At 42.1% G+C, this 15467-nt stretch overlaps 1 protein-coding gene across 1 annotated transcript in view; it reads right to left on the bottom strand.

Annotated features, from left to right (window-relative positions):
• Positions 1-15467, bottom strand: part of LOC126175107 (kelch-like protein 12) — a 75377-nt gene that overhangs the window by 40097 nt on the left and 19813 nt on the right. Inside the window, exon 5 of the mRNA XM_049921661.1 lies at positions 12487-12658. Coding sequence (XP_049777618.1) covers positions 12487-12658 — 172 coding nt within the window. The remainder of the gene's footprint in view (positions 1-12486; positions 12659-15467) is intronic.

Here is a 15467-nt window from a genome sequence, read left to right as displayed (position 1 = left end):
ACAGAACATCACTTTAGAAGGTATTGGAAGGATCCTGGTAGGGTGTCCCTCATTTCAGGGCATCATGATAATCAAACCCCTGATGAAGGATGTGGTTCAGTTGTTCCAGTCTGAGGTGGGTTGGGTGACATAATGGGCTCTCTTTTGTAGCCAGCTCATGGTGGGGGGGGGGGGGGGGGCGGGGGGGGGCAAAAATGGCATGGGAAGTGTCTGTTTGCAGACCAGGTCCAGGGCAGGGGACAGTGCCTGTCTGTGAAGGCTTCGGTGAGACCTCCAGCATATTGGCAAAGATACCCATCATCTCCGGGTCTGAGGAAGCCAACGTCTAGGTCGATGGCAAGCAGGGAACCTGGTGAAGTGAATGGGGGAGAGGATGTTGAGTCTGTGAAGAGATAAGAATAGGGTGTCTTGGCCCTGAGTGCAGATCATGAATATACCATCTATGAACCTGAATCAGAGCAGGGTTTGGGGAGGCTAGGAAGGTTTCCTCTAGATTGCCAACAAACAGGTAGGATAGGAGGGTGCCATGCGAATGCCCATGGCTGAGACTTTTTGTGTATCTTCCATCCAAAGAAGAAGCATTTTTTTAAAGATATATGTAGTTAGGTGAATGAGGAATGAAGTAGTGCGTCTGGAGTCTGAAGGACATTGGAAAAGGTAGTATTCAACTGTGGCAAGACCATGGACATTGAAGGGTGTTGGCGTATAGGGAAATGGTGTCAATAGTGACCAGTAGGAAACCAGGAGGTAAAGTGGTGGGGATGGAGGAGAGTCAGTTGGGATCTTAAGTTGGAGATTAGACTACATGTTGGAGGTGTTGGTCAATGAGGACCGAAATTCTTTCAGTGAGGACACAACACCCAACAACAATGGGGTGTCCAGGATTGTTGGGTGTGCGAGTTTTGGGGAGCATGTAGAAGGTGGGTAGGAAGGGTGTTGTAAAGGTGAGGAGGGAAACTGATTCAGGGGAGAGGTTCTAGGAAGGGCCTAAGGCTTTAAGCACGGACTGGAGGTTATATTGGACCTATGGGATGGGATAACTCTGTTACAGTTTAGAGGTGGACAGGACATACAACTGGCAGAGGGTTTCTGCCAGGTAGTCACTGTCATTCATCACAACAGTTGAGGAGCCTTTGTCTGCAGGGTGGATGATTATGTGAGGATTGGTTTTGAGACTTTATGGCTGTCCTTTCCTCTGCTCAAGGTTAGCGTTCTTAGGAAAGAACCTGGGTAATGATGATGAGGCCAAGTTGGAGATAAGGAAATCATGGAAGTTGACACTGGAGTGGTTAGGTGGGAGGAGGGGGAGGACCTCAGACCACAGTTGGATGGTACTATGAACTGGGATAGGCAGGATTCAATGTTGGAAATAGATTGGCTTGGGTTGGAGGGACTGGTGGCAAAGCAGTATTTCCATTTCAGGGTTCAGGAGGAGAGTAGATCTTTGACAAGTCCAATATGGTTAAATTTGGAAGTAGGGCTAAAGGTGGGGCCTTTGGATAAGACAAACTTCTGTGGGGTTGAGGATTTTGGTGGAAAGGTTCACGATAGTGTTAGGGGATTGTTTAGATTCCAGATTTGATGTGCTGGTAGAGAGTTTTGGGGGGATGTGGTAACTTGAAAAGACCCACTAAATAGAGTCTGGGTGCTATGAGGGATTGACGAGGAGGAACACACTGGGTAGGACAGGGGATGAATAGTTGTGCCCCAAGGCAGCAGCAGAATGTCGGCAGGTTCAATAACTTACAGAGATGGTGACTGACATACTCTTCCAGGTCCTGGAGAGTGAAGGATTCAATTTTGAAGATGTGACGTATGTAGTATAGATTGCAGAGTAGAAGTATCTTGCAGAGGGAGAGATGGTTCCAAGATGCTTGTGCCACGAAAATGTGTTTTTGCAATGCCAGGTTTGAGAGGGACAGGGACTGGTGGAATCGAAAAAGGTGAAGGTCATTGTGAGAGGAGGGGTGGGATCTAGAGAAAGAAATTTTTATGGTTACGCCTTTGGGAGAGATTGAATGGTTTAGGCACAGTATAACAACCAACCAGCCGTCCAACAGGATGGATGACCACTGCCAAACTGTGGCCAAGAGCGAAGTAGCCCACCTCGTGGCACAACATGCAGCTGAAGATAACATGCTTGATTTCAATGGCTGCTTCACAACTGTCTATTCTTTTCCGAATATTGTTGATCTTCCAACCAGGAGTTTCTATCATTTGAAATTCATGTGTGGCATAGATCTCTAGTTTTTCTAGGCACATCAAAAATCTCTTCTTAGTTTTAATTAAAAATGGAGGTACACACTTTCCTGATACACGTGAAATTTTCACTTCTGAGAATGCTACTTGTAAACTGGCAGGCACCACCCTCTGCATGACGGAAGCGGCAGCACAGTGAGGGACAGTAACGGCAGTAGTCCAGCCTGAGAGATGTCAAATGCCAACTACTCTGATTCAAACTATTCCTTTTGTATATAAATCAAGTCAAGTTTTCTGTAACTCAAGACGACAAATGTTTACTGATACATGATGCAAAACAAATATTCATAGCCAAAGTTGCTTTCATATACTGGGGCATTGGCATCTGACTGAGGTAAGCCAGAACAAGTACTGAAATGGGAAGATGACCAGCAAGAGAAAGTTCCCAATCGCCACACTTTGAGCCACTTCTCTGACTAATTTCCAATCCTCTAATGTGCCTCACAATATGATAGAATCTGACACTGATCCATCTATTGTAGGGCGATGTTAGCGTGGCAGCACATTGGTGCTATTCAAGAAGAGCAGGCAGTAAGGGCGCTGAAATTCACTCTCTCTGTTCATCTCGTGCATGGCAAGCGAAGCATGCCACAGTCATCCACACTTCATAACAGATCGGAGGACGACAATGTCAAACGAATTCTACTAGGACCTTGTCCAGGGCAGCAGTATTGGAGTCCCATATTTGTCTACAACAGCCATTCCCCATGAAGTATGACATATTTACTTAAAAGGTATGGCTGGTACCATCCTGCACCTACTCTTGTGATGTTAAACAATGTTCCAAAATACTGATCGTATGAGTACATATGAATAACAATTAAGGGGAGCAGCAGCTATCTGTGTGGCCAACGTAATTACACACACTCACACTCACACTCACACACTCTCACACCCTCTCTCTCTCTCTCTCTCTCTCTCTCTCTCTCTCTAACATTAACCAGTGCTTATGATGAAAATGGTTGTTATGGGCGAAAAATCCCTACAACACCATTTGCGACAAATTAACACCAATGTGGAAAGCAGTTACATGTATTTTTTGGCCTACTGTATTTACTCGAATCTAAGCCGAACCTGAAAAATTAGACTCTAAATCAAGGAAAAAAAATTTTCCCGAATCTAAGCTGCACCTGAAATTTGAGACTTGAAATTCAAGGGGAGAGAAAAGTTTTAGGCCGCACCTCCAAATCGAAACAAAGTTGGTCCATTGTAATATGAGATACAATTTAGGTCAAATGAATGACAATACAACTACAGTAGTTTGGTTCGAGTCGTAAGCTTAGCAGTTAAGCTTTGCCAGGTAGCCATTGCTATGCATCAGGCGCTCCATCCGTATTTACGCGGGTACCCTTCCTTTTTCACGTGCTTCGTCTGGTTTGAATTGATTGCTTATTTTTCTTTGATCTGATAAGTGCCGTTCTCTTTGTTACAGTTGTTTACGTCACTCTTATCTGAAAATGCATTACTGTACTATGTCATGCATTGTTTGTCGCATTCTGATAATGAGCGTTTACGGCCTTTCGCCGCTCGCGGCATGGCTTCCTTTTGTGCATGCTACCATCGCTTAAAAAAAAGGAATCGTCTCATTAGCGAAACAATGGCAAGAGACTGCTATTTGTTGTTACTTACACTGCTGCTTTCTTTGATAATGATCAACAAGAACCAAATAATAGACTGTGTACGATAGAAGATGTTCTGAACGAGAGTTTAGTAAAAAATTTTCTCTGTTTGAAAATCTTTGCAGACGCCTCTTTAGTACATTATATTCTGCACAGAAATAAGAGTCATCCTAGATTTAAAAATCTAGTCAATTGCCGTGCTTCATTTCTAACTGTATCACTATTAGGCATAAGAATAATATGAATATAAACATCACATGATATGTATATTCTTCCATGTTTGCTGTTGTCTCTCTAGTTTCATAATTTATTAGGCAGACAGGATTTAAATGAGATAGCAGCAAATACGAAAGAATACATGGCAAAATGTTTATATTCATATTATTCTTATGGTGAAGAGAATACTGTATGTGATTCACAATTCATAAAAGTTAATATTAGCAACAATCTCTTCTCACAGGTAGGAAAAAATTCAGAACGTCGAGTTGGCCATATTGACAAACAGCCCAAACAGTCTTGCCAGTCGGATTTTCGTAGTACACTGAAATGCTGCTAGCCTGCTACATTCGAAGATGAACAATACGGAATTTGTATTTACTTCGTTGGATTATGTATGAAAATGCAGTGGTCAAAACTCAGGGCTGAGAAAAAAGCTCATCTTCCAAATTTTTTTTTTTAATTTACTTACTGACGCAGAGGTTTTTGGTGCCAGTATTTATCTTTATGCCTGCAAAGCATGCCTGTGTAGCGCTACATATATTCGACGGCAGAAGTTAGTTGTGGCGGCACCTACCAACGTTTTCAGAACTTCTGCTTACTTTGCACTCTATTCTAAGCTGCAGGTGGTTTTTTAGATAACAAAAACCGGAAAATCAGTGCGGCTTAGATTCGAGTAAATACGGTATAATCTTTATACAATGTACATTTACTTCTAGATTACATTTACTACTGCAAAGGACCTTCTTCCATGAGACCATTCTATATCTTCTGAATAATATTGATATTAAAATTAAGTTCACCAGAGGAAAAGAGAAAGAAGGCCAAATTTGGTGTTTTGATGTACAGGTACCTAGAAAATGTGATGGAACTTCAGGACATAATGTTTACGGAAAGACCACTCACACAGAGAGATACCTTCACAGAAATTCCAATTACCATCCCAAGCAGAGAACAGGAGTGCCCAAAACAATGATGGACTGGACTAAATGAATCTGTGAACCACAGTACTTTGAAGATGAGCTCAATCACTTACGAACAGCATTCCGAAAAAATGAAAACTCTGGCAGAGATAAATAAGGCACTACATCCTAAAGGGTCTAGAGCTTCTAACAAAAAGGAACCAACTAAAAAGAAAGTTTTCTTCAATTTGTAAAAACTGTCACAGATAGCATCAGCAAAGCATCGAGAAAACACAGTACTGATACAATGCTTAAACCAGTAAGAAAGTTCCGTTGCTTGCCACATTAGTAGTATACAGAGTCCTTTGAACTTGCAGCCAAATGTACAGAGGGACTACACAAAGAAGTGTTAACACCTGCCTTTAAACACGAGAGCAATAGCTGCTTGGGCAAGATGGATAAATCAGCAGTAGCAGATCATGCACTAGCATGGAAAACTGTCAAATTCATTTCTCTCACACACTGGTTTCAGCAAGATCTAATAATCAAAACGCTAAGATGTACAGAGAGGCCACAGAAACACGACCCTTAAAAACAATTTCAACAGCAAAGGAGGAGGACTGAAATTAGACTAGTTGTGGGCCTTGGTGCTAAAGAAAACAAACAGCACCGACTCTACCCCACAACAAGCTCCAAAGTACATGTCAGGGCAACTCTGTGATCTTAGGCAGCAGTCGATATCACGAACTGACCGTTGTGTATATATTTACAGCTTGGCCTGGTGAGCTTCGCTTTCTGAGTTGTTAAAGCCTCTGATGATGCCTCCAGCATTGGAGGATGAAACATTAGGCATAAAGCTATGCCTTGGACCATGGCCAAATGCTCATAATACTGGGTGGTTATATTTAAACTGACAGTATTAAGAGTGCTGCAGTGTGGGGAACTGAAACATCATTGTTATGTCCATTAATCGGTACGCTCAAGGAGTATCCTGGGAGGGGAAAAAAAGGTTCTACTTCCTGCCACCAGGTGAGGATATAGCACTGTATGCAGACAGGCGGTGTGGGTGCAGTAAAAGGGGAGGAACAATCACTCACTTGATAATGGTGGTTCCGGCATTTTTTGGTCACAAGTTACAACATGTATTCAATACGTGTCTCCTGACTAAGCAACATGCTGTGCCCATAACACGGCACTGTCGACAGTTGCTTACAGCATATCCACTGTCATCAGAGTGACATGTCATCATACAGTAGCCTTCAGATCAAGAAGAGGTGGGATACATCCCTGATAGACACAATCTTTCAGGTACCCCCACAACCACAATTTAGGTCACAGGATCTGGAAGGTCACACATCTTGAAATTGCCTAGGTATGACAATCATTACAAAAGCTTTCTAGAAGCAAATCTTTCACCTCCCAAGCGACGTGTGGTGTCACCCGATCTTGCATGAAAATAGTGGTGTGGACACAGTTGCATTCTTGCAAAGCTGGAATTGTATGCGGCACAAGACAGTCCTTGTATCGTGCAAATATCACTGTACATCTAACAGGCCAGTGATGTGTCATCTCCGAGAATGAGGGAGCTTGTGAAAACATACCACACATTCACATAAGCCGAGTGAAGTGGATGTTCCTGCACAACATGTGGCAGAGTGGAACCCCTTTCACAGCCCCTACCAGAGTAAAATGTGACTCTCCTTCCCAAAGAATATTCCTCAGCCACATGTTCTCCATTTACATGCATGTCAAAAATTAAGGGCACAGTCACAGCATGACAGTCTATTTGGGGCTTCATTTAGTGCACATTTTGAATCTTGTGTAGAGATGACAGTATAAATGCGCCACAATATCTTTTGAACTGTTAACTGGGAAAGAGAGAATTCTCGTGACATCTCTAGCACTAACTGCAGGATTTCAAACGTTTGCTGCTCAGTGGCTGTAGCTACAGCAGCTTCATCAATAACTGCCATGGAAAATGAGCTAAAGTTCCTCCTTGCTGCACCACCTAATTCACCTGTTTCTTCAACTTTCTTCTTTATATTCTGTTGCTCATTTATTGACATGGGACTTGTCTACAGCTATTTCTGTTGGCAATATTCCTGCAATTCAGTGCTACTATTGCTCCTATTCTGACTGCTATTGCTGGCATTTTGATAAAAACTTTACCAGCAGTGCACTGCCTTCTCAATAGCTACTCCATTTCATACAAAAAACCTCAACCTTCTGAACCCTTTACACCAATAGTCACTTCACAAAAGAAGTCAAGTGACGAACAGCATATCGACATCAAAACAGAAAACGTTTTACATTTTGACTGCTTACAGCATCATATTTTCACCTGGTGGCAGAAACTGAAGGCTACTCCAAGTGCACTGATTAATAAACACACCCATGATGTGTCAGCATCCTGAGATGCACACAGCGCGCACTGCACTACCCGGTACACATACTGCAAACACCTGCCGTGAAAGGCTGCCTCCTACTGTAAATTGCCAGCACTGATATTTGAGGAAAGAATATTTAATTTCATTGTAGTTGTAAGTCATTTGACAACTTGTAGTTTATTAGATGATGTGATAGTAAATGTATATAGCCTAACAATGACAACTGCTTCAATGTCTGCAACATTAAACTATTTAAATGCAATACTGTTGTAATGGGACAAAACTATAGAAGAATTTTGAACAGAAGTCGGAGCATAGAACTGCAAGGAGGCCACAGTTCGAACTGCGTTATAAGCTCCCATATCATCATACCAACTGTGCTGAAACTGGGTCAAAAGTCACAGACATCAGCCGCAGCTGGCCATCACCTGTGCTTGATCAGCATCCTTCAGCAGCAGCACGACTTCCATGACACTGTTGTAGGTACCAGTGTCTCGGGACCAGCTTTTGAGAAGCCAATCCGGCTCAACTGACTTACGCGTCCTCAATGAGCAGACCACGGGCTGTTCCAGATGGTTCACAGTGGCCCACAAATGCAGCCCTTCTGCAAATTCAGTGCTCAGCATCAGCATTTAAACGTCAGCCCAGGTGACTACGTCACATTCAGCACGGCAGGACCATGCATGACACTTGCCATACGTTGGCTGGGAGTCTCCATAGTGAACTCTGCCACCACCAGATTGTGAAAAAAGGATCTCTGCCTGTCTACTCAGCCCTGATACCAACACCGGACCAGCCACCGGCCTTGCTCTTCAGTGTCGATCCACACGTTGAATCCAGGCAATGCCATCTCCATGCCACTGGGAATGCTGCAGCCAGCCGTAGAAACAGAAGACTGCTGCCTGGCTTCGCTCCATGCCGCAACCACACTGTGGCTCAAGCAATGAATGACTGTACTAGATGCATGGGATAATTAAAGATTTTTTTCATTTTCATGGAGGAATTAAGTTGAATAATTGAATAAAGGACTGTGTATATGTTCTCTACTGGACAGACTGCCACTTCTCCACGACCCTCCCGTCTCCCAAAACATCTACAGACGTTACCATATCCACAGGAAGACTAACACCTCCTAACAAGCAATAACTGCTTGTGTTTCACTCTGGTTTTTCAGCAGCTGTTCCTTGGTACACTACACTGCCAAATGAAAAGTGATGATCAATTTCAAATATTCCAGTAAGCACCAAACAATGAAAACAAATACGATGGAATAAGGACAAATTATGAAAAGGATAGAATGCTACTCGCCACCAAGTGGAGAAGTTGAGTTCGCAGACAGGTGCAACAACAAGACTGCTGAGCCAGTAGCTTTAGTAGTAGTAGTAGTAGTAGTAGTAGTAGTAGTAGTAGTAGAAGAAGAAGAAAAAAATAAAAAAAACACACACAAAAACCACTGTATCTGGCTGCCAAGGCCAGATTGCAAACACCTGTGCAGGATGGAAGAAGCAATCCTGGTGGTGGAGGCAAGTCTTTTTTACCTATCTCCTTTTCCACTCCCCCCCCCCCCCCCCTTTCCCTCTGCCATCCATACAACCTCCCAATTGCATCTAGCTGCCCCACCTTCTTATCACCTCGTACCTGTATGTTCCCACAAGCAACACTTACTGTCCCCCACCCTTCTCTTGCTACCGTATTTACTCGAATCTAAGCCGCACTTTTTTTCCGGTTTTTGTAATCCAAAAACCGCCTGCGGCTTAGAATCAAGTGCAAAGTAAGCGGAAGGTGCCACCACAACTAACCCCTGCCGCTGAAAATATGTAGCGCTACACAGGCTTGCTTTGCAGGCACAAAGATGAATACTGGCGCCAAAACCTCTGCGGCACTAAAAAGAAATTACACATTATCCAACGAAACAACGAAGTAAATACAAATTCCGTATTGTTCATCTTCGAATGTAGCAGCATTTCAATGTAGTACGAAAATCCGACTGGCAAGACTGTTCGGGGTTTTTGTCAATATGGCTAACTATGTTCTGAATTTTTTTCTACCTGTGAGAAGAGATGGTTGCTAAAAGGAACTTTTATGAATTGTGAATCACATGCAGTATTCTCTTTGCCAAAGAATAATACGAATATAAACATTTTGCGATGTATTCTTTCGTGTTTGCTGCTGTCTTATTTAAATCCTATCTGCCTAATAAAGTACGAAACTAGAGTGAGACAACAGCAAACGCGGTAGAATATACATATCATGTTTTGTTTATATTTGTATTATTATTATGGCTAATAGTGATACATTCAGAAATGAAGCACGACAATTGACTAGATTTTTAAATCTAAGATGACTAATTTCTGTGCAGAATGTAATGTAATGTACTAAAGCGGCGTCTGCACAGATTTTCAAACGGGGAAACATTTTTGCTAAACTCTCATTCAGAACATCTTCTATCATACGCAGTCTATTATTTAGTTCTTGTTGATCATTATCAAAGAAAGCAGCAGTGTAAGTAACAATAAATAGCAGTCTCTTGCCATTGTTTCGCTAATGAGACAATTCCTCTCTCTCTTTTAAGCCGCGGTAGTGCGCAGAAAAGCAAGCCATGCCGCGAGCGGCGACAGGCCGTGAACACGCACTATCAGAATACGACAAACAATGCACGACACAGTACAGTAATGCATTTTCAGCTTAGAGTGACGTTAACACCTATAACAAAGAAAATGGCACTTATCATATCAAAGAAAAATAAGCAATCAATTCAAACCAGATGAAGCACGTGAAAAAGGAAGGGTACCCATATCAATATGGACGGAGCGCCTATCGCATAGCAATGGCTACCTTGTAAAGCTTAACTGCTAAGCTTACGACTCGAACCAAACTACTGTAGTTGTATCGTCATTCATTCGACCTAAATTGTATCTCATATTAAAATGGACCAACTTTGTTTCGATTTGGAGGTGCGGCCTAAAACTTTTCTCTCCTCTTGAATTTCGAGTCTCATTTCAGGTGCGGCTTAGATTCGGGAAATTTTTTTTCCTTGATTTCGAGTCTCATTTTTCAGGTGCGGCTTAGATTAGAGTGCAGCTTAGATTCGAGTAAATACAGTATCCCTCCCCATCCGCCTAACACCCAAGATTGCTTCTTCCATTATGTACAGTTGCTCCCAGTCTGGCCTCAGCAGCCATCTCAGTGTGTGTGGTGTTTAATTCAGAAGAAGACCTTCTGGCCAAAAGTTTACTTGTGCAGCAGTCCTTTTGTTGTGTGTCTGCAAGTCAACATCTCCACCATATGGTGAATAGCCAGTAAGCATCAATGTCTATACAGATACCATTCCTTTACTTCAACATACATCGTAGACGACACATGCAATGTAATATGCTCAGCTTAACACTGACATCTTTAGTGATTAAGCTGTGTGTGTGTGTGTGTGTGTGTGTGTGTGTGTGTGTGTGTGTGTGTGTGTGTCAAATGCTTATTAAAAAAACAAGTGCCATTTAAAACAAATTACATGTCCATCTAATGTGTCCATATTAGAGTTTACCATTGTTTATATTTTGTGACTGCTTATCAAAGATAGGGTGTTACTGGGCACAGGGACTTTTAGACACACATTTAACGTGTTGTGCAGTGTATGCAGTGCACAGACATCTAATCAATCTTTAACAGAGAAATGTTTTGTAACAGGAGTTATCCAAAATGTAAGAAATTTATCATTGAAATTAGAAATGGAGCTGTTAATACAGTAAAATTTGAGAAGAAGTATAGTACTGTGTGGGGTAATATTCATCAATAAACAGCTGTCAACTTTTCCTTGAAATACACACTTCCTAGGGTGCAGTACAGAGAACGCTGGTGGAGCAGCAATTACAACATTCTCGTGAACAATATTTGCTAGCAATGGAACCAAATCATTTTGAATCCAGTGTCCAGTCCCACTGATGGATTATGTAGTAATACATACGTTAAAACTGATGGTCATCACAGTCAACAGTTGGTATGAGCTTTAGTTGTTGCTATAAAGTGCAAGCTGTTTATATCAATAAGAAACTAAATATTCATTTTTGACCATTAGTCTCTTATCTCAAAGCACTCTGTTTAGGATCCTCTAATATAGATAATTTTGACTCTAAAGGTTTGGGACATACTGTATATGGTAATAAAGGCCAATAATAATTTAGTGTTCAAGCAGACATGCTGAAACAGGACGGAACAATTTGTTTTATCCTTGGATCACTTGGCAAACAGAACAGCTTTGTAAGCACTAAGACTGCTGGCGGAGTATTTTGCTGTACCACTGCCACATACCATATGTATGTTCTGCAGCAGGCCAAGCTCCGCCCCAAACGGTGTTACAAACAGATGCATTACTTCCGCCACAACCACCGTATTCCGTCCTGCATAAAGTATTGAGAAGAGGTGAACATACAATGCAGATAGAAAGCAACGGAAAACAGCAAATTGTCTCACTACTTAACATGTTTATGTACAGGACACTGGAAAAGAGAATCAGTTATAGAGATGTGGTGTTATGGAAGGGTATTCAAAAATTAGGTGGGCTGATAAGAAATGAGGTGGTTCTCTGCAGATCGACAAGAGGAGGAACGTGTCAATAACATTGACAAGAAGGGCTGGAGTAACGAGACATGCCTTGCATCAAGGGAGTTGCAGATGGTAACAGAGACTGGAATATTTCCAACAAATAAATGAGGGCACTGGATGTAAGAGCTTCTCTGGAATGAGGAATTTGGCACAGGAGAGGAAAACTCACATATTACATTTAACAAAAGGTGGGTGTGGGTGTGAGTGTGTGTGAGTGGGTGGGTGGGCACGCATACTCTTGTCTAATAAATTATCATAGAACCAAATGGAGTTGCATTCCTAATACTGTACAGCACAAGTTGTGAGACAGACCTTTAACTGCAGTATCTACCAATTGTCAATAAAAGCCATTACAGCTTTGTGAAGACCCAAAGCATATTACAAATGTTGTGTAAAAGTAAATAGTACAAGTTTCATGGATCACACGCAAGTGCTATGTACCAGAGTTATTTGTTTTGCAAACAGAATTATATAATTTCTGGATAAATATTTCAGAGCATTACAGACCTTATGAAACTCCTGTCTCCTGAGCTCTGGACTATGGTTGAACCACCGCATGATCGCCTGGAACACAGTGTCTTCTCCCTCCACTTCAAGGTTGTCACTGCTCACAAATTCCACCAGTTTTGCTGCAGAGAGGTTTAGAAATTCTTCACTACGACTGACCTCACGAAAATTTCTGTCAGGAAGAACATATTAAATTATTACTACAGTATTCACATTTTCTTGAAGCCTTAACACCAAACTCGACACAATGTTTTACCATGAAGCCCAGGAAAGTCACATATTCATTCTACAGAAGTAAAAACATTCAGACAACTTTCCTCAAATATAGCTGTGGTGTTACACTCAGAATTAATCATACACTCTCTAGTGTGCATCAAACCTATCTAACATCCATGTTTACACTCAAACTGTGATTAACTTTATACCAAGTAATGTTGTCCTCGATCCAGAGGTTGGTTTGAACATTACGGTCCTTTGCTAGGCATGGTCCTTTTGGAGGAGGTGGTATACTTTTGTCTTCAGCTGAACTTTGAATTGACTGACACAGCCCATTCTAAGTGCACATGGATTCTAAACCCTGATGCTATTTGGCCTTTATCACATTAACAAATTGCTGCCACAGGTGAATGACATAAGCCAGGAAAAAGTACTAGGATTGACTAAGGATCAAATGTCTCTATGTTTAGTCCAACACTTAAGTAGTTAACCTTTGAGCCATATACCTTAAAGAACAAGTGATTAAAATATGAAGCTAACATGAAAGGTTAATTGAAATCCTCACAAAGATAACCATGTTGATGGATAAAACCCACTGACAAACTTTCATTGTCCCATTTGGAAGGATGGGCTTAATGAATAAAGAGACAATGTGGCAATCTGCAGGACAGCTTAGCATATTGGACCTTTTTCTGCAGGCCCCTGGTGGAATGATACAAGCTGGAGGTAAAGATAACATGTAGTTGCTCTGCCTATACACCTGTAGGAAAGGATGAGTTCACCTTGTACCCAGTCAGTGCCACCTATTTCTCTTCTGTACCAGTACGACCATGATGTACAACGAAGTATTGCTGTAAACGATTTCCTCCACTAGGAAGAGATTTTGGACCTATGATTAAACACAGGAAAATATGATACAGAAAGGAATGTAAAATCAACAAAGGGCTGAAAAGTTTACTTAGTACTAGAGCCAAGCACCGGGAGGGAAGAACAGAGCCAATCATTAACAAATGAAGTCTCCCACGCCACAATACCGAACTCCACTGTCAACTCCCCACAGCTCACCATTCAGGTGGGGCATGATCTGAACATGCTGCTAACAGGTAAGAAATTGTTTTGCAGTCATGCCCCTTACAGGTCACAATTTCCACGCTCAATGATACGCTAAGATGGCATAAGGGATCCCTCTCATAAAACAGTGGCACAAGTACTTTCTCAAACAATATTCGTACTGGTAAGTTATAGCCCGTACCCCATTTTAATGAGATCCAAGTAATCTACCATTCTTAAAAGTCCAACTAAGTAGACAGTATCAAGCATTTTTCAGGAATGATTATTCATGTGAAATAAATGAATGTTTACGTAGAATACCAACGTTCACAATATTCCTCCCCTCCTCATACCACCTCTTTTGGCTTTCCTGAGTAATAGGGGACATGACTGTTGTTACAATCTTTTGCCAGTGCCTTGATAGTCAAGAAGAGTAAGCAGAGATCAGTATCAACATTGAGTAGAGGTAATACTGCCTCGCTTTCAGTTTTCTGTTATGCAGCATTCCCCGTACAGATACACAAAATTTTGCATAGATCTGTGAGCCGGTGAGTACATTGAAATAATATATGTTACTTGGCACAGAGATTAAAACTTACCACCTGATTATGACCTGACTTCACTGTGATTTGCAGAATATTTATGTAGAGGTCGGCTTGCACACAGACTCTTACTTTTCCCATGAAACTAACTGGGGGTCATACCAATTTCATTGTACAACTAAAAAGCTTCAGTCTGCTAGTAACTCTTTCCTACTTCTATTTTTAAATGTTGAGTCTTTTACCAACAAAACACAATTATTTTTTCATTAGAAACAGACAAAAAGGAGGAGCACAACTGAGCCCTAGATGCTGAATCTATGACACAGACAATTACTTCTCTTCTTATTAAGAAACAAGACAAGGAATACCATCCCATGGAAGGTATACCACAGGCAAAATTCAACCGATGGAAATTTCGTAAAACAAACAAACACACACACACACACACACACACACACACACACACACACACACACAGAGATTATACACCTCTGTACTTCTGCCTCGACTGACATCTCTGCCGAAACTCTTTGCCTTTATAGAGGGAAACATTCCACGTGGGAAATCCTCCCCACTCCACCTAGAGTGTCTTTCCGCCGTCCACCTAACCTTCGTAACCTCTTAGTTCATCCCTATGAAATCCCCAAACCACCTTCCCTATCCTCTGGCTCCTACCCTTGTAACCGCCCCCGGTGTAAAACCTGTCTCCTGCACCCTCCCACCACCACCTATTCCAGTCCTGTAACCCGGAAGGTGTACACGATCAAAGGCAGAGCCACGTGTGAAAGCACCCACGTGATTTACCAACTGACCTGCCTACACTGTGAAGCGTTCTATGTGGGAATGACCAGCAACAAACTGTCCATTCGCATGAATGGACACAGGCAGACAGTGTTTGTTGGTAATGAGGATCACCCTGTGGCTAAACATGCCTTGGTGCACGGCCAGCACATCTTGGCCCAGTGTTACACCGTCCGGGTTATCTGGATACTTCCAACTAACACCAACCTGTCAGAACTCCAGAGATGGGAACTTGCCCTTCAGTATATCCTCTCTTCTCATTATCCGCCAGGCCTCAACCTCCGCTAATTTCAAGTTGCCGCGACTCATACCTCACCTGTCTTTCAACAACATCTTTGCCTCTGTACTTCTGCCTCGACTGACATCTCTGCC

Source organism: Schistocerca cancellata, chromosome 3 (genome assembly GCF_023864275.1).
Source record: "Schistocerca cancellata isolate TAMUIC-IGC-003103 chromosome 3, iqSchCanc2.1, whole genome shotgun sequence".
NCBI classification, from domain to species: domain Eukaryota; kingdom Metazoa; phylum Arthropoda; class Insecta; order Orthoptera; family Acrididae; genus Schistocerca; species Schistocerca cancellata.
Note: the sequence above shows the minus strand (reverse complement) of the source record. Positions and strands in the feature narration are given on the sequence as shown.